This window comes from Taudactylus pleione, unplaced genomic scaffold (genome assembly GCF_031769625.1).
Source record: "Taudactylus pleione unplaced genomic scaffold, aTauple2 ptg000147l, whole genome shotgun sequence".
In the NCBI taxonomy this organism is placed as follows: Eukaryota; Metazoa; Chordata; class Amphibia; order Anura; family Myobatrachidae; genus Taudactylus; species Taudactylus pleione.
The window spans coordinates 3154781-3173591 of record NW_028284549.1 but is presented as its reverse complement, the minus strand read 5'-3'; the positions used below and the strand labels follow the sequence as shown (position 1 = coordinate 3173591).

The window sequence follows — 18811 nt, the reverse complement described above, 5'->3', positions numbered from 1 at the left end:
GCCAAAGTCTGTTTATTGGCAGGCCAACCCCTCCTATGAAATCCATATAGGACGAACAAAGAGTCCGATTTTCTCAAAGAACTGGTACGGTCCACGTCAATCCGCAGAGCCCGTACCACATCCAAAGAAGCCTCATCAGCTGAGAGATCAGATGAATTAAAGGCTGGGACCACAATTTCCTCGTTAATGTGGAAACTAGACACTACTTTAGGAAGGAATTCAGGACGGGTACGAAGTACCGCCCTGTCCGAATGAAAAATTAGAAATGGACGACACGAAAGAGCCCCCAAATCCGACACCCTTCTGGCTGAAGCAATAGCCAGAAGGAACACTGTTTTTGCCGTAAGCCATTTCAGATCCACAGAACCCAGAGGTTCAAATGTTGGATCCTGTAGCGCCTTCAGGACCACAGCCAGATCCCATGGAGCTACCGGATAGACATAGGGAGGCTGGATGCAAAGGACACCCTGCATAAAAGTACGGATATCAGGCCGCGTGGCAATCCTTCGTTGAAACAAAACCGACAGGGCAGAAACATGCACCTTCAGTGAAGCAAGGCGTAGACCTAAATCCAAGCCTGCCTGAAGGAAAGCCAACACTCTCGATATTCTAAACTCGCGAGGATCGTACGCTTTAGGGCGACACCACTCAAAATAGGTATGCCACACCCTGTGGTAAATTCTAGCTGAAGCCGGCTTACGAGCATGTAACATGGTATTGACCACCGCTCTAGAGAAACCCTTGGACCTCAAGAGGGAAGCCTCAAGAGCCACGCCGTCAAAGATAGCCGACTCAGGTCCGGGTAGAGAGACAAGGACCCTGAGACAATAGGTCCGGCCTCTGAGGTAACAGCCAAGGAGTGTCGATGGATAGACACTGGAGATCAGAGTACCAACTCCTTCTGGGCCACGCCGGGGCCACCAGCAGGATCTTGTCTCCTTCCTGCCTGAACTTTCGAATTACTCGAGGCAGCAGGGAGAATGGAGGAAACAGGTACGCGAATTGGAAGTTCCACCGTGCCGACAGAGCGTCCACCAGGAGAGCTGCCGTGTCTCTTGTTCGGGATCCGTACGCCCACAGCTTGCGGTTGTGTCTGGAGGCCATGAGGTCTATTTCGGGAAGACCCCACTTGTCCACCAGGAGTTGGAACACCTCCTGGAGAAGAGACCATTCCCCCGGGTGTACATCGTGGCGGCTGAGGAAGTCCGCCTCCCAGTTCAGCACACCCGGAATGAAGACGGCCGAAATGGGCGGCAGATTGCCTTCTGCCCAAGTCAGAATGCGGGACACCTCCTTTAGAGCCGCTTGGCTTCGAGTTCCTCCTTGATGATTTAGGTAAGCCACCATGGTGGCGTTGTCTGACTGAACCTGCACAGGTTTCCCTAGCAGGAACGGTCTTGCATGTTGCAGCGCCCTGAACACTGCTCGAATTTCCAATATATTGATTGGCAGGTTCGATTCCTCCGGCGTCCACCGGCCCTGGAAGACATGTGGGCCTGTCACAGCGCCCCAGCCCCGAAGGCAAGCATCCGTTGTTAGAAGGACCCAATCCGAAATCCAAAACGGACGTCCCCTGCTGAGATGAGACTTTTGTAACCACCACGTCAAAGACAGGCGCACTTCCGGAGTGAGCCTGATCATCTGCGTCTTTATTCGACGGGGATTTCTGTCCCATCTGGACAGGATCAACATTTGTAGAGTCCTGGAGTGGAACTGGGCATACTCCACCATGTCGAACGTTGACACCATGGATCCCAGTAACTTCATCGCCGAGAGAAGAGACACTCGGCGACTGCTTAGAACATTGCGTATCTTGGACTGCAACAGGGCTATCTTTTCCTCCGTCAAAAAGATCCTCTGTTGCTGAGAGTCCAACAATGCCCCGAGATGGACCATTCTCTGAGAAGGAATTAGAGAGGACTTCTTCCAGTTCACTATCCAGCCGTGAGCCTGCAATACCGATATTGTCAGTTGTAGATGGCTGCAAAGGACTTGTGGCGAACTCCGTGCAACCGCAGGTGTGCCGCCATGGCCGCCATTACTTTTGTGAACACCCGAGGAGCCGTGGAAAGGCCAAACGGTAGGGCCTGAAACTGGTAATGGAGGTCCAACACTGTAAATCTGAGGTAGCGCTGATGAACCCTGGCAATGGGGATATGCAGGTAAGCATCCTGAATATCCAGGGACACCATAAAATCCCCAGGCTGCATAGCTAAAACAATAGAACGCAGAGTCTCCATCCGGAACCGAGGGACCCTTAAAAACTTGTTCAGGGACTTGAGGTTGAGTATAGGTCGGTATGATCCATTTGGTTTTTGAACCAGAAAAAGGTTGGAGTAATATCCGGTCCCTCTCAGGGATAACGGAACAGGTTCTATTACTCCCATTTGAAGCATAGAACGCACCGACTCTTTGATCGCTAGAGCCTTCGTTGGATCTGAAGGACCTGCTGTTACAAAGAACTGATGAGGAGGCCTTCTGCGGAAGGAGAGGGCATATCCTTGAGATACCACCTCCCGTACCCAAGTGTCTGTGGTGGTTTTGAACCAACACTGGGCGTATTGCAGAAGAAGTTGGCCTCCCACCCTGGGATCCCCCAAGGGGAGGCCCAACCCGTCAGGCTGAGGGTTTGTCGTCCGGCTTGGCAGCTGGACGTCTGGTACTCCAAGCTTGCTTCTTGGTCTTAGTGGTCTTTTTGGGACCTGAAGGTCTCGGAAAGGACTGAACCCTAGGTTTTCCCGGAGGGCGATAGGGCCGAAAGGACGGATTTTTAGACCCAGACGGAGTCGGGGCTGAGGGTAGACACGCAGATTTGGCAGCCGCCAACGTGTCTATTATTTTGTCCAAGGCTGGTCCAAACAGGACCTGTCCATTGTAGGGTAAGCATTCCAAGCCTTTCTTGGATTCAGCGTCCGCCCTCCACGAACGTAACCACAAGGAGCGTCGAGCGGCCACAGCCGCCGCAGAAATCCTAGAAGTAAGCAGGCTCAAATCCAAAGCTGCTTCGTTAATGTACGTAGCGGAATCCCGAAGGTTACCCACTAACATAACCTGTTCGCTGGTACCCTCAGAAGCGAATGATGTCTCCAAAGCGTCCGCCCACCTTTCCATAGCCTGGGCCACCCAGCAGACAGCCATAGCTGGTCTAGATGCTCCTCCAGCAAGGGAATAGATGGACTTAAGACACACCTCCACCTTACGGTCTGTAGTATCCGTCAGAGAAGACATAGACGGCATAGGCAAAGTTGCGCTCTTTACTAAGCGCGTAACGTGAGAATCCACCTGAGGAGGAGACTCCCATTTAGTGAAATAATCTTCCGCAAAGGGATAAGTACGTGCCAGACGCTTGTGAGGTTGAAATCTTTTTCCTGGAGATTTCCAGGCCTCCTCCATGTGATCAACTAGCTGACCAGATAGGGGGAAAACTGCTGCAGCTCCTTTAACCTCTTTAAAATAAGCATGAGTAGGCGTTGCAGGTAAATTGTCGTCAGTAATTACCATGGCCGCACGGACTGCCCGTATGAGGCCTGGAATGTAAATACTAGACTTAGCCTCTGCTTGAGGAGTGTCGGTGTCCGACAAATCTAGAATTTCGCCCTCATCAGACGACCCGTCATCATCATCCTGAGCGGATGGATATGACAGTAACGGTCTTTTAGCAGGTCTGGTCCGCACCCCAGAATCAGACAAACCTGGGTCAGCCTGATTAAGGACCTGTTGCAGGGGGTACTGCATTACTATCAGTCCCGGAACTCCCAGAACAGGAGGCGGGACTACCGCCTGCTGTGCAAACCCCAATTGTGGAAACGTAGGAGGGGCTGCAAGCCTATTTACAAGAACAGTCAGGGCTTGTGCAAAACAAGCCCAAGGTGGTTCCTGAGAGGTGCTGGGTACAGCAGAGTTACCAGGGACAGCCAAACATGCAGCACATAACCCTGGAGTACCGCCCCCTCCCCCACACCTGCTTTACATCTGGAGCAGGAAAATAGGAGAGGAACAGAGTCCTCACTGGACATAGTGGTATGTGACTCTCCTCTCACAGAAATAAATCATAAACTGTGAGGTAAATTCCTACCCTGACAGTACTGGCACTGAGAGGGCTGGTCAAGAGGAAGAAATAGGGATAGCTAAAATGGCTGACAGGAGAAAAATCAGGCACACAGAGCTAGCATAAAGTCACATACAATGCAGAAACGCTGCACTAAGTGCACTATCACTTACACAGACTTACAGCCTGGCAGTGATAGCGCTACATACGCTGACCTTTACTGGAGGAGAGGTATGTAAGGGGCACCCCAGGCTCCGCACCCTGTCACCACAGCGTCTGCATAAAATGGCCACCGGAGGATGAAGGGAGGCGGGCCTGAGGAGGATCACTGCCTCAGCCCGCCAAAGCCTTAATGTAAGGCGCCGACAGCAGTGATGGGGAGGAGCCTCTTGTGCGCTACAGGGAAGGCATCCTCCCCTGGCAGGCCATTAACCCCCCGGGATGCTGGAGCGTGTTCCGCAATGCTCCAGCCCCGTATTCCTGGTGGTCTAGTAGAGAGCGCAGGCATCCGCCTGGCTCCACTATACTGCCGTCCCCAGGGAGCCCACAGCCCTGGGGATGCCGGACTGTGATTCAGCGGGCGCCTACCGCAGACGCCCGCTGCTTGCCTGCTGCCCCCCGTAGGTCCGGCCACAGTCCCAGGCCCCCAGAGGTTCCGCTAGCAGGAACCCCCAAGAGCCCGCCGAGCTCCCCGGATCACTACCGGTGGGCGGCGCCGGCGGGGGTGTCGGAGCGGTAGCATGGACGTCCGCTGGACAGTCCTATGCTACCGCTCTTGAAGATCTTCAGGGGCTGTTACACAGCCCCCCTCTGCGATGACCCAGCTTCCCGGCCGGGCACCTACTGAAAACTGAGGTGCCTTGGGGCGGGGTATAGGAGGAGGCCCAGTGCATCCTGGGAGGACATCTTTAACTCTGTGGTGCCCATGGCTGTGGAGCCAAGACCTATACCCCAAGATATCCCTGTGGATCCCTAAGGACCCTGAGGTAGAAAGTGAACAATTTTTTCAAACGATTATCGTTAAACGATAAAGTTTAATGATAATCGTTCAAAAAATCGTTGTGTGTGTATGCACCTTCATGCTTACCAGCTACTGGTAAGTGTGCCGCTCTCACAGAGATAATGTTGTAGGCACCGTCCGACACCGTCGCTGCTGTGTAACTACACATCACAGCATGCCTTGTCACAATGTTAGCATACCCTAACAGCAAAACTGGGGCAGGGTATGCTGGGATTGGCTACCCCTGTTATGTGCAATTACTCTCCCCACCCCCCTCTGTGCATCATGCAGAGAGAGAGAGGATGACTGAGCAGCAGCAGGACCCCCTGGACCCTCTGCAGTCCGTTCTCCCTCTCCCTGCCCGCTGTCCCGCTGCCTGTCCGGGTATAGACTAGCCTCCACCTCCATGGGTGTCATCAGCCTTCCCTGTAGGGCTGTATCTATATTCACACACAATTGGAACACCAAATTAACATGTAGGGTTATTATATTAGATGCAGCAGTTTTCGTGCGAGTCTCACCTGCTCTGGCTGCAGGTCATCTGCAGGCTGGAGGCTTTGGGAAGCAGCTGCACGGGGAGATAAGGCTTCCTGAGAGACCGGGGACATGGAGCTGGGACTGCAGCTCTCGTCATGGCAGAACAACAAGTTAGCTGACCACACACCTAAGCTATGGCTGGAGAACCTGCACAGAGAGATCGTGGTTGATAAATGTGCTGGGGAAGAAGACACTACAGACATTGCATAGATATGGCCCTTGGGTGCCGAACCTGCTCCTTTTGGGCCCTTTGTTCGCTTTCCAAAATGACCAGCGGGCCTTCTCTCTCTGCTCATACTTCTGATGTCGGCTAGAATAAGCCTCATCCGACAGATCTTCCAGCTACAACGGTAAAGACGGGATACAGTGAGAAAAGCAGCAGGGACTAGAACTGGTGTCTTTGTGGTGTCAGTAAAGTGAAACAGAAAATTACAGCATAATTGCTTTTCTTGTGGCATTAAAGTCATCCATAGAAAATGTTTATAACGTGTATTTATAACCACCAGATTTAGTTACTTTGTTTCACGCTAGAATACGCTATGCCTCTCTATTGCCTGTCTGATCTTGGCTCTCACACACACTTGTTAGAAGGACAGGTGCAGTGCTTCCCTCTCAAGACGATCAACACCTGTCAATACAAATCACTGACCTCTATGGGATACACAAATTCCGTGAGACCCTAATTCTGAGTCAGACGCAATTTCAAATGCGGACAGATCCCCGCGGATATCTGCAAACTGCACGTGTGCCGTAGATAGCATCTGCAGACTGTGCATGCTCCGTACCCATTAAACACACACTGACGGAGATTGAATATGTGGACGGATTAATCGTTGATGGACTTCTCTTTCTGTGAACTGGGCGTGTGTGGATGGAAACCATGTGATCGCAGTGGAGTGTTGTGGTCACAGTGGCGTATGTACTGTATAATGGGTGCAGGGTGTGTGGTGCATCCATATATTATTCACACCTCTCTGGAGTTCAGCGTTGGCGCTGCAGAAATCACCAGGAAAAATGGCATGGCGGACATTTTCTTGGAGACCTGCACATGTGCAATAGGAAAGTCACCGGGAACGGAATCGGTATGTAATGCCGGCTGTCAGGATACCTTCTGTCAAAAGACTGACAGCAGCATCCCTACGGTTGGTATCCCGACGGGTTGGGCAATATACTAACCCTCCCGCTAATCCTCCCTTCTTGTAGCCTAACCCTCCCCATTAGTGCCTAAACCTAAGTCTCCCCCCTTCATGCCTAAACCAAACCCTACGCCTTAGTGCTAATTACAATGATACGCAGCATGCCTGTATTCTGAGTGTGACTGCGTAACATTGCGTTTCGTATTCCTATTCGCATCACTGTGTGAATCAGATGCACAAAGAAGCTCGGCGCTACCGCGTCACGCCACAGCATGGTGCTGTTAGAAGGGCTGTTTAACACACAAGGAGGCTAAATGTATGAGGACACATCTGTATAAGGTATATGTAATCTATGGGTGCAGAAATTAGTGTGACCAAAGAAGCTGAATATACAGAACCATCTATTCAGTGCAAACGAGACACATTATTTTCCTGTTTACAAACCAGAATGACACAGATAGTCTCTTAGCTACAGTACATGCGTTATCTGAGAATACAGCACCTGGCTATCACTGCACACAGCATCCTGTATGAACCTTACCAGAGACATTTACTTTATCTCTGCCTCAGAACAAGTCTCAGGTCTCCCAAACCGTGATAGAGAATATTGCTCTATTCCAAGACCAGGGACATAAATAATAGATTTAATGTGGCAAGTATTTAAAGAGGAAAAAAACAACCAAAATCGGGACGGTTCATGCAACTCGCAGTTTATTACATATGGGCCCACAACTCGAATCATCCATACTGCGCAAAAGAATGGCCGGCTAATTTAGTATTTTTGTCCACGGGGCTGATGAGCAGAAACATTCTGCGAGGCTGCTTCTCGTGCCGCAATAATGTCACTTACGAAGTAAAAATCTATGGAATGTATATGTTACAGATAAAGGAAACAACCATTTTTATATATGTTTTAGTAGACTGATTTGCCATTAACAATATTTACAAACAAGTCTGGTAACTGCTGATGCCGGGATACAAACTATGGGGTTGAATGTTTTAGTTAATTATAGGGGAGCTGTATCAAGCTTTGGAGAGAGATGTAGAAGCTGCCCGTACCAACCAATCAGCTAATAGCCATCAGCAACTTCTCCACTTTCTGTCTCCCAGTTTTAGTACATCTCCCCCTTTAACTGCTGGGATGATGATTCCACAACTGACAATTCAGGCACAAAACATTCGCTCAAATCTGATGTCAACTCTGGAGTCTGATAAGTTGTTAATTTCTCCCAGAAGAGAATTCTTAGGGGTAAATTTACTATAGTGAGAGTTTTTAGAAGTGAGTTTTAAAAGTGATGTTGCCCATAGCAACTAATCAGATTCTACTTAACATTTAACTAGCACCTTCTAGAAGATAATAGTTACAATCTGATTGGTTGCTATGGGCAACATCACTTTTAAAACTCACTTCTAAAAACTCACTTTAGTAAATTTACCCCTTACAATGGGGAAAAACTAGAATGATATCGGCCCAATTTGTTGTCCCCGGGCAAATGGGAATGAGAAATCGTGCATATCATTAAGTGTGTATGCCCAATTAGCACACTCATTGCGGTCGCATGCGCTAGCTTCTGGATGGCCGTGCTGCACGGTCAATCGGTAGATATCATGTACGGTGCCATGGTGCCAAATGCAGCATAACATCCTACATTGCGCCATCACCCCCTGTATCATGCAACTGTGTATGCACTTGTGATGCAGGGTCCCGTCGCATCGTTCTAGTGTGCCGCAGGCATTAGTTGTAAAGGATTATTACAATTATGCCACAATATAGTATATAATTAAAAAACATATTTAAATATTTTAATGCTCCTGGCAGTGATTATGTAATGAGTTAAAACCATAATGGGGAGAGCTAGAAGCAATGAGACCCAAGCTGCAGGTTACAGTATATACAAATATAGTGCTGCAGTATACTTACCTACTCTCCCGGAACATCCAGGAGACCCCCAAGTCCTTGGGGGGAGGGCACTGGCCTCACAGAAACATGCTGCCACGCACCCTGTACCGCTCACTTGGATGCCTATTCCCCTTGGAGGGCTGCAGCACATGAACTATTGTGTCTGCCTTCTATGTTGAACATTTTCTTATAGCAGATAAAACCAAAAAGGCGACTGACCTCTTCATTGGGGGAAATGTCCAAGGGTTCATTGGCTACTTCCTTCCAACTGCAGGTGAGGAAAAGTATTTGTACATAAAATTACATAGAAGTGAATCAATAGAAACATGAATTTAAAAAAAACAAAAAGACACTACAAACTAGTACAAGCAACAGCAAATTCTAAACTCCTATCTCTCTTCTAACTCACCCCGATAGGACGGGAGAGGGAGGGTGAAGACCATGTCCCACCACAATAGACAACTTAATGTATAAGAGGAAGAACCATAGTATTGGTTGGGCATCCAGTAACCCCTCCCCCCAACTCCAAAGAACTTTGATAAAAGGATTTAACACAAGTACAAAATATAGATAGATAGCTAGATAGACATGAGATAGACAGACATGAGATAAACAAACATGAGAGATAGATATGAGAGACAGATAGACATGAGATAGACAGATATGAGAGATAGACAGACATGAGAGATAGACAGACATGAGATAAACAAACATGAGAGATAGATATGAGAGACAGATAGACAGACATGAGATAGATAGACAGATATGAGATAGACAGACATGAGATAAACAAACATGAGAGATAGACAGATATGAGATAGATAGACATGAGATAAACAAACATGAGAGATAGATATGAGAGACAGATAGATAGACATGAGAGATAGACAGATATGAGATAGACATGAGAGATAGATAGATAGACATACATGAGAGATAGATATGAGAGACAGATAGACATGAGAGATAAATAGATAGACATGAGATAGATAGACATGAGATAGACAGACATGAGAGATAGACAGATATGAGATAGATAGACAGATATGAGATAGACATGAGAGATGGATAGATAGACATGAGATAGATAGACATGAGATAGACAGACATGAGAGATAGACAGATATGAGAGATAGACAGATATGAGATAGATAGACATGAGATAAACAGACATGAGAGATAGATATGAGAGATAGACAGATAGACATGAGATAGACAGACATGAGAGATAGATAGACATGAGAGATAGATAAGAGAGACAGATAGATAGACATGAGATAGATAGACATGAGATAGATAGACATGAGAGATAGACAGATATGAGATAGACATGAGAGATAGATAGATAGACATACATGAGAGATAGATATGAGAGACAGATAGACATGAGAGATAAATAGATAGACATGAGATAGATAGACATGAGATAGACAGACATGAGATAGACAGACATGAGATAGACAGACATGAGAGATAGACATGAGAGACAGATAGATAGACATGAGATAGATAGACATGAGATAAACAGACATGAGAGATAGATATGAGAGACAGATAGATAGACATGAGATAGACAGACATGAGAGATAGACAGATATGAGATAGATAGATATGAGATACATAGATATGAGAGACTGATAGATAGACATGAGATAAACAGACATGAGAGATAGACAGATATGAGATAGATAGACATGAGAGATAGATATGAGAGACTGATAGATAGACATGAGATAAACAGACATGAGAGATAGACAGATATGAGATAGACAGATATGAGATAGATATGAGATAGATAGACATGAGAGATAGATATGAGAGACTGATAGATAGACATGAGATAAACAGACATGAGAGATAGACAGATATGAGATAGATAGACATGAGATAGATATGAGATAGATAGACATGAGAGATAGATAGACATGAGAGATAGATATGAGAGACAGATAGACATGAGATAGATAGACATGAGATATAGACAGATATGAGATACACATGAGAGATAGATAGATAGACATACATGAGAGATAGACAGATATGAGATAGATAGACATGAGAGATAAATAGATAGACATGAGATAGATAGACATGAGAGATAGACAGATATGAGATAGACATGAGAGATGGATAGATAGACATACATGAGAGATAGATATGAGAGACAGATAGACATGAGAGATAAATAGATAGACATGAGATAGATAGACATGAGATAGACAGACATGAGATAGACAGACATGAGAGATAGACAGATATGAGATAGACATGAGAGATAGATATGAGAGATAGACAGATAGACATGAGATAGATAGACATGAGAGATAGACAGATAGACATGAGATAAACAAACATGAGAGATAGATATGAGAGACAGATAGATAGACATGAGATAGATAGACATGAGAGATAGATAGACATGAGAGATAAATAGACATGAGATAGATAGACATGAGATAGACAGACATGAGATAGATAGACATGAGAGATAGACAGATAGACATGAGATAAACAAACATGAGAGATAGATATGAGAGACAAATAGATAGACATGAGATAGATAGACATGAGATAGACAGACATGAGAGATAGACAGATATGAGATAGACATGAGAGATAGACAGATATGAGATAGACATGAGAGATAGATAGATAGACATACATGAGAGATAGATATGAGAGACAGATAGACATGAGAGATAAATAGATAGACATGAGATAGATAGACATGAGATAGACAGACATGAGAGATAGACATGAGAGACAGATAGATAGACATGAGATAGATAGACATGAGAGATAGACAGATATGAGATAGATAGATATGAGATACATAGATATGAGAGACTGATAGATAGACATGAGATAAACAGACATGAGAGATAGACAGATATGAGATAGATAGACATGAGAGATAGATATGAGAGACTGATAGATAGACATGAGAGATAGACAGATATGAGATAGATATGAGATAGATAGACATGAGAGATAGATATGAGAGACTGATAGATAGACATGAGATAAACAGACATGAGAGATAGACAGATATGAGATAGATAGACATGAGATAGATATGAGATAGATAGACATGAGAGATAGATATGAGAGACTGATAGATAGACATGAGATAAACAGACATGAGAGATAGACAGATATGAGATAGATAGACATGAGATAGACAGACATGAGAGACAGATAGATAGACATGAGATAGACAGACATGAGAGATAGACAGATATGAGAGATAGACAGATATGAGATAGATAGACATGAGAGATAGATATGAGAGATAGACAGATATGAGATAGACAGACATGAGAGATAGATATGAGAGATAGACAGATATGAGATAGATATGAGAGATAGACAGATATGAGATAGATAGACATGATAGACATATGATTTAGATTGTGAAATTGATAAATAGATAGAATTATTCAGGAATTGTAACTATTTGCAGGGATTAAGGGTGGACACATTAACACAAAAGCTTCAAAATAACTGTTGTGTTTCTCTTTGACGTAATATTTAACACAACACAACACACAATTATCAGCAGGACTTTGCTATAGGGCTTGCACACTTCCCTGTTCCTATATTAGGAATCTGTCATAGGCATGTTGGATAAGAAAAGGGACCATAGGGGGCGACACAGGACTGAAAGCCGCATATTGGCCAATACCTGGGAGTAATGATTTCCTTGTACTGAAGTTTCTCCACTTTAGCTGGTGCCACCAGGTTCATGGGAATCACAATGTTGTCAATGTCATAGGAAGTCCCACTCCTCAGCCTGCGTCTTGTCGCACTGAATACAATACTGGGGGCCGGAGTCTGAAATGAAAAACGCCAACATTAATAGAAGAAACCTGCATGCTCTCTGTGCATGGGCCGCATTATTTATATATTTCACCACCAACATCTACTTTATTAGCCACAAATATCTACAGCATTAATACCAAGTATCTGCATCACACTGATACACTATGAGCAGAGAGCACACATGGTCACATATGACTTCCCAGTTATCGGGACTACCTGTGCCGCGGATTTCTGAGAAGACGGTGTCCTATCTGCATCATCATCCTGTGTAGCGTGGCTGGAGGAATTTACTGATGGAGGCTGGCTGTCTGTGGTACAGGAGAAAGAACATCTGTGACGATACAATGACGATGATTTATGTATCACTCATAGTAGAACACTAGAGGGCGCAATGTCCTTGCACTGCGCTATCAACACCACATACAGATGTGCTCACATACACAATACATCCATCCTCAAATCGCGCCATATAGCCCTGTTTACCGCGTCATGAACTTTGCGACTTGGCTACATCAAAACACTAATCCGAAGTACCTAGTACAACATGGGCCCGATGAAGAGTTTAAGAGTAGCGTCTGTTTCTTTGGCGACGTTCCCCTAATGTTATACCCCTTTCACACTGCCATCAAATAACCCGGGTCACTGCGCAGTGTGAAAGGGCCCAGTTGAAATAACCCAGGTCGTGCGACCCGGCATTTCAACTCGGGTAACGAGCAGGGTTGAACACGAGATCAACGCGGCTCACTGTGCAGTGTGAACAGGTAACTCGGGATCGAGGCGACCCGGGTCCCATCCACTGCATAGGGAGAGCCGGCGTTTGGAGATGATCTCATCTCCAAGCGCCGGCTCTGCAGTGATGTCATGGACCCGGTATTATTGGCGGGTCGGGCCACCGGTCTGAAAGGGGTCTCAGGCGGGTCACTCCCGGGATGGACTCATGTACAAATCCTGGGTGCGACCCACCATCTGCGATGTGAAAGAAGTATTATTGACAACTCACCTGTCAGATTTTATTATACTGACACAGGACCTCAGGCAAAAGCCCACCCCTCAGCAGAGTGGTGCAAGTGCCACCATGTCAGTTCCATCTTCTTCTTCAGGTTACAGATGGGTGAGTGACTAGTACAACAACTGCTGTATACAGCTGCAGCAATAGCTATACCTTCGGATAAAGGCCCTGATTCAGAGCCGCTCGTAAGCGGCCACTCGTTCGTTCTGACCGATTTTCGCACATCTGAGCATGCGTACGGATTTTAATACGCATGCGCGAACCAGTCAGTGCGGCCAAAAATCGTTTGTTCGCTATATAGCGAATGCCTGCTATTTTGGGTGACAGGATGAGGCATATGTGGGTGGTAACAGGGGAAGGTGCTTGAAAACGGGGGTGTGGAATTCGAACGCAGGCGTGCTTAAAAGGTCAAAACGGGCGTTTTAAGGGAGTGCATAATTAATACAGCAGCGTCATTGACCACGTCACTTGTTTTTATTTTACTCAGAACTGCTCGCAAAATAGCGGTTGAAAAAACCAGCCACAAGAATAGCGAGCAGTTCATACGCTGTTCGATGTACTCGATTAATTTAATAAATAGCGGACATGACGTATGGTGCAAGCGGCAAGGGGGCGTATTTTTCAAAATTACAACCGCAAGTTTTGCTCGCTCGTTCAGACTTAGAGGCGTGAACAGACCGCAATTATCGAACGGTTCATTTGAATAGCCTCCCCTTGTTTTAGAACGAACGACCGCAAATAGCGAGCGGCTCTGAATGAGGGCCAAAACGCTCTAACATGACAACCCATCAGTGAGGTAAAATTTTCCAGGCAACAGCCTGGAAAATATGGGTTCACAATGAAATTGCATTAATTATCGATAACAAAGCAAAATATAATTTAGGACAGATGTTTTTGGAAGACAGTAGGATGGTTTTCCACATTTCTGATTTTACCGGTTTCTGTCACACTTGCGTGTCTTCTTTCTCGACTGCGTGTTTCATAACAGGATTGTGGTCTGAAGCGGTCTGTGCGTTTCTCGATCCATTGTGTAGTTGCTATAACCAAACACAGATAAAACATTAAAGCACAGCGAAAGCAATTAGTCTAAACCAACATTTAAGAGAACAGGCTGTATTGACTATGTATTAACGGGAAATCTTCCCGCTTGCAAACTAGTCAAACGCTCAGTTCACATCCCAGGAGCACTCAGCTCTGCCAGTTCTCAATTGTTTCCCAAGAGAAGAGGAGGTTCTCACAGAGACACTGAATGGAGGGAATCATGGCAGGAAGTGGCACCGTGTGGCTCAAGTCTAACCAGTTCTGAGTGGTCAGTACAGATACGAAAAAACTGCGCTGAACCGGCAGGAGTGTGCCCTTTGCGTGGTACCGCACAGCTCTGCCAAGAGGGAGTAGACAATATGTTAGCTAAAAATTCCTTGCATGCGGAATTAGCCTTTTAGTCAACAAAATGGCTGCCTCCAAGAGGCCTATTATTGCAAACTGCAAACCGGATGAGGTGGAGCTCACAGTCCTCTTTGCTGTCATCACAATCTTTGAAATGCGATTGTGCACCTATATTTCTGCAATAAGCGTGGGTATGTGGAGAAACATGGCTGCAGATATCTGGGATGTCCAATGGGAGGTGTTAGACGGGGTAAGGCTGAATCTCATAAAAGTTCTCGACCCGGCGATCCAACCCTCTGCCCTTTTAACACCAGGGAGCTGCCCGGGTTAACCCTTCAAAAACCCGGGTTTTAGCTCCGGTGTAAAAGGGGTATTAGAAATCACATGTACATAAGAATTCACTGCCTTTGCCATGGAGCTCAAAATTGAGCTCAGGTGCATCCTGTTTCCACTGATCATCCTTGAGATGTTCCTACAGCTCCACCTGTGGTAAATTCAGTTGATTGGACATGATTTTGAAAGGCATACACCTGTCTATATAAGATCCCACACTTGACAGTGCATGTCAGAGCACAAACCAAGCATGAAGTCCAAGGAAGGTTATGTACATCTGATTTCTTAGGGGTTTTTTTGTAATTAAATTTGCAAAAATAAAAAAAAATCACAAAAAAACTTTTTACACGTTGTCATTATTGTGTATTGTGTGTAGAGAACTTTGAGACAAAAATGAATTTATTCAATTTTGGAAAAATTCAGTAACATAACAAAATGTGGAAAAAGTGAAGCATTGTGAATACTGATGGGAAATGTTTTTTAATCACTTTTTTCAACTCTTTTCACACTTCTGTTAAATTTTAATCCCAATTTTGCTGGCCCCTTTTTGTTAACATTAGTTAATTATTGTGATATCAAATAATAATAAAAGTTACGTTTTATATGTATATCGTCAGTGCACCACGTAGGACATTTCTGTTTCCTCCTTGTATCTTTGGATAATTTTAATATGTGTCTGTGGTAGCACCCCCTATGGAGCCCAATTACTTATATTAAAGGGGGTACTTTTGAGATATATGATTTTTCTTGTGTGACTGGATCATATTGTTACTCATCCATTTGTATGTATGTAAATTTAGTCCTTAAGACTTTTTATTTTACTACTGTGTTTCCTTAAGTAAAGCGCTGTGGACCGTACTGGTACTATTATTGTCATTTATTCACAAACCGCCACTGCAGCGCTGTACACAGAATATTTGTCATTTATTATGGTTTCTTTATATGGCAGTGTTGCAAACTGGTGAATTCAGGATAAAACAACTATGTAGAGGCACAAATACAGGACATTCGTGGAACATTAATTGAAAACTGGAAATAATTTAAGCGACATAATACGTAGGGAAAATATGTACCTGTTAGCCACCATAGTAGCCATCATTTAATAAAAGTGTCCTACAATAATGGTCTGACGCGATGCTTCTCAAACTTGGTCCTCATGGTACTCTAACAGGCCGTGTTTTCAAGGTATCCTCAGGAATACTTATTACCACCTTGTGTTAGTCAATTAACACATTTGTGCTCCAACTAGATGATCTGGAAAACATGCCCTGTTAGGGTTCCATGAGGACGGGGTTTGAGAAACACTGGTGTATTGTGATTAAAATTATTAAAGTTCTGTATATTTTTTATCGATCGCAGAAATGGATCAGTGATCACAAGATCTACAGGCGTTGAAGGAAAGGCCTTGGTAAGAGACTGTTTAATTTGGGGACCTTTTTACTCAATAATTTATACACCACGGATCTTGAGAAAAGGTCAGTAAACATACCACGGGAGAGGTGTCCGTCGGCCTCGTGTTTGAATAGTCCGCTGTCCAGAGCATCTCCTGTAATGTCGCCGTTATTCTTCAGCGAAGCCTCCAGATGAAAGTACAGCGGCAGATCTAGGAACCAAGAGCGTCATGCTGGTACAGAATCCACTACACAGAGAGCACTGACTTAGGAATCTGTGTTTCCGCTTACCAGAGGTTAATGACAAGACAGGGTGGAAGTGTGGCTCTATCTCACAGACAGTCTGCCGCTTGTCACGTCTGATCCAGGTAGAGCTGTGGTTTGTGGTTTGCTGTGTCTCATTACAACAATACAGAGCTTTGGGCGAGTGTAAAGCCTGCAGCAACAAGATCACAATCCATGTGAGCTCCAAGGAAGCATGGCATGGACACAATTATGCAGCCTAAATAAAAAGAGTCTGGTCTTTGCAATAGATGGAATACTTCAAAATATCCCCAGCGGGTGCAATGCATTTTGCAGCAGTGCTGATTCGTCATGTTTGCTGAAATATACACACATATATATATATATATATATAAAAAAATGTAAAAAATCCAAGTACAGGGAGAGTGTAAGAAATTAAAATCACGGTCACAAATCAGCATTTATTACTGAGGAAAATGCAGACACTGGTGGAAGAATGCATAAAGTGGCCCGGTGCAGTGTAAGCTTGTAGGGCGATTGCGGGATAGCTGGCAGTGACCGTGCATTCCTCGCATTCATTGTTTGGTTCTAGCAGGCAGGACGTGGAGCTTACAGCTGACAGGGCCACCTGTCTATACACAGGATAAAGCCAAGAGACTGTCAGTGGACATACTAAGGAGCGAATATCAGACAGAGATCTCCACCATTCTTACTTAAAATCACATAACATCCCTTCTTTTGTTTTACGGATGTCTCCGATGATTCTCGCTAACACATACCATATAGATCAGAGTAAATGACTAAAAACAGGATTTTAGTATTAAGTTAAATGAAGGTCTCAGATTTTGTGACCATAAGATATAGAGACCAGGAGTTGGGCAGTGACTTTGAAACAAGCACAAATTCTTTATCCACTTCAATCAGCCCCAGAGAAGGGAACGATACACACCCGAAAACGGGGGAGAAAAAAACCAAAACTGTAATAATTAACAAATAATACAAGAACAAAAAGGTAGGAAGAGAGCAGCAGCACCCTTGAATACTCTTCCATAAAGATGGTTTGAGACGGTCTAGATTGAGGTGGTATTTAGTTAAGTGAGGGCTTAGGGCCTGATTCAGAGCCGCTCGTAAGCGGCCGCTCGTTCGTTCCGAGCGATGTTTGCCCAACTGCGCATGCGTACGGATCGTAGTACGCATGCGCGAACCAGTCAGTGCGGCCGAAAATCGTTTGTTCGCTAAATAGCGAATGTCTGCTAATATGAGTGACAGGAGGAGGCGTATGTGGGTGGTAACGGGGGAAGGTGCTTGAAAACGGGGAGTGGAGATCCGAACGCAGGCGTGCTTAAAGGTCAAAACGGGCGTTTTAAGGGTGTGCATAATTAATACAGCAGCGTCACTGACCATGTCACTGGGTTATTTTATAGCCAGAACTGCTCGCAAATTTGTGGTAGGAAAAACCAACCACAAGAATAGCGAGCAGTTCATACGCTGGTCGATGTACTTGATTAATCTAATAAACAGTGGACATGACGTATGATGCGAGCGGCCAGGGGGCGTTTTTATCAAAAAAACGACCGCATGTTTTGTTCGCTCGTTCAGACATAGAGGCGGCAAAAGACCGCAAAGAGCGAACGGTTCATTTGAATAGCCACCCCCTTTTTCTGAACGAGCGAGCGCTAATAGCGACCGGCTCTGAATCAGGCCCTTAGTACGCAGGACAGAACGGTCTTCATTAAAAATTGGATAGGGAGACCTGCAGATGTGCTCTCATACACCTGAGCTCTAGGCATGCCATATAACCTCTCTTGGCGCAGCAGGGTCCTACGACTTAAGCTGGGAACACACCCATACAATCCTTGACCCAATCACCCGATATTGGATGATCGGGCTGCCGGTTGTCTAAGTGTGTATGCTGTACTGCTGCAGGAGTGTTAGCCAATAAACGGCTTTCAATGCTCCTGCCACTGCCGGAACCGAGAGGTCGTATCGTGTGTGTTTAAAATTTG

At 45.2% G+C, this 18811-nt stretch overlaps 1 protein-coding gene across 3 annotated transcripts in view; it reads right to left on the bottom strand.

The window, feature by feature from the left end:
* The window catches only part of KANSL1L (KAT8 regulatory NSL complex subunit 1 like), a 66326-nt gene that overhangs the window by 8504 nt on the left and 39011 nt on the right, over nt 1-18811 (bottom strand). For 2 of the 3 annotated variants that reach the window (XM_088474094.1, XM_088474095.1), the window contains 8 exons: nt 16854-16998; nt 16661-16774; nt 14388-14489; nt 12660-12751; nt 12307-12455; nt 8841-8889; nt 5818-5927; nt 5570-5732 (listed from right to left, as the gene is read on the bottom strand). In XM_088474094.1, coding sequence (XP_088330220.1) covers nt 5570-5732; nt 5818-5927; nt 8841-8889; nt 12307-12455; nt 12660-12751; nt 14388-14489; nt 16661-16774; nt 16854-16998 — 924 coding nt within the window. The remainder of the gene's footprint in view (nt 1-5569; nt 5733-5817; nt 5928-8840; nt 8890-12306; nt 12456-12659; nt 12752-14387; nt 14490-16660; nt 16775-16853; nt 16999-18811) is intronic. The other variant, XM_088474096.1, reaches the window with a different exon arrangement.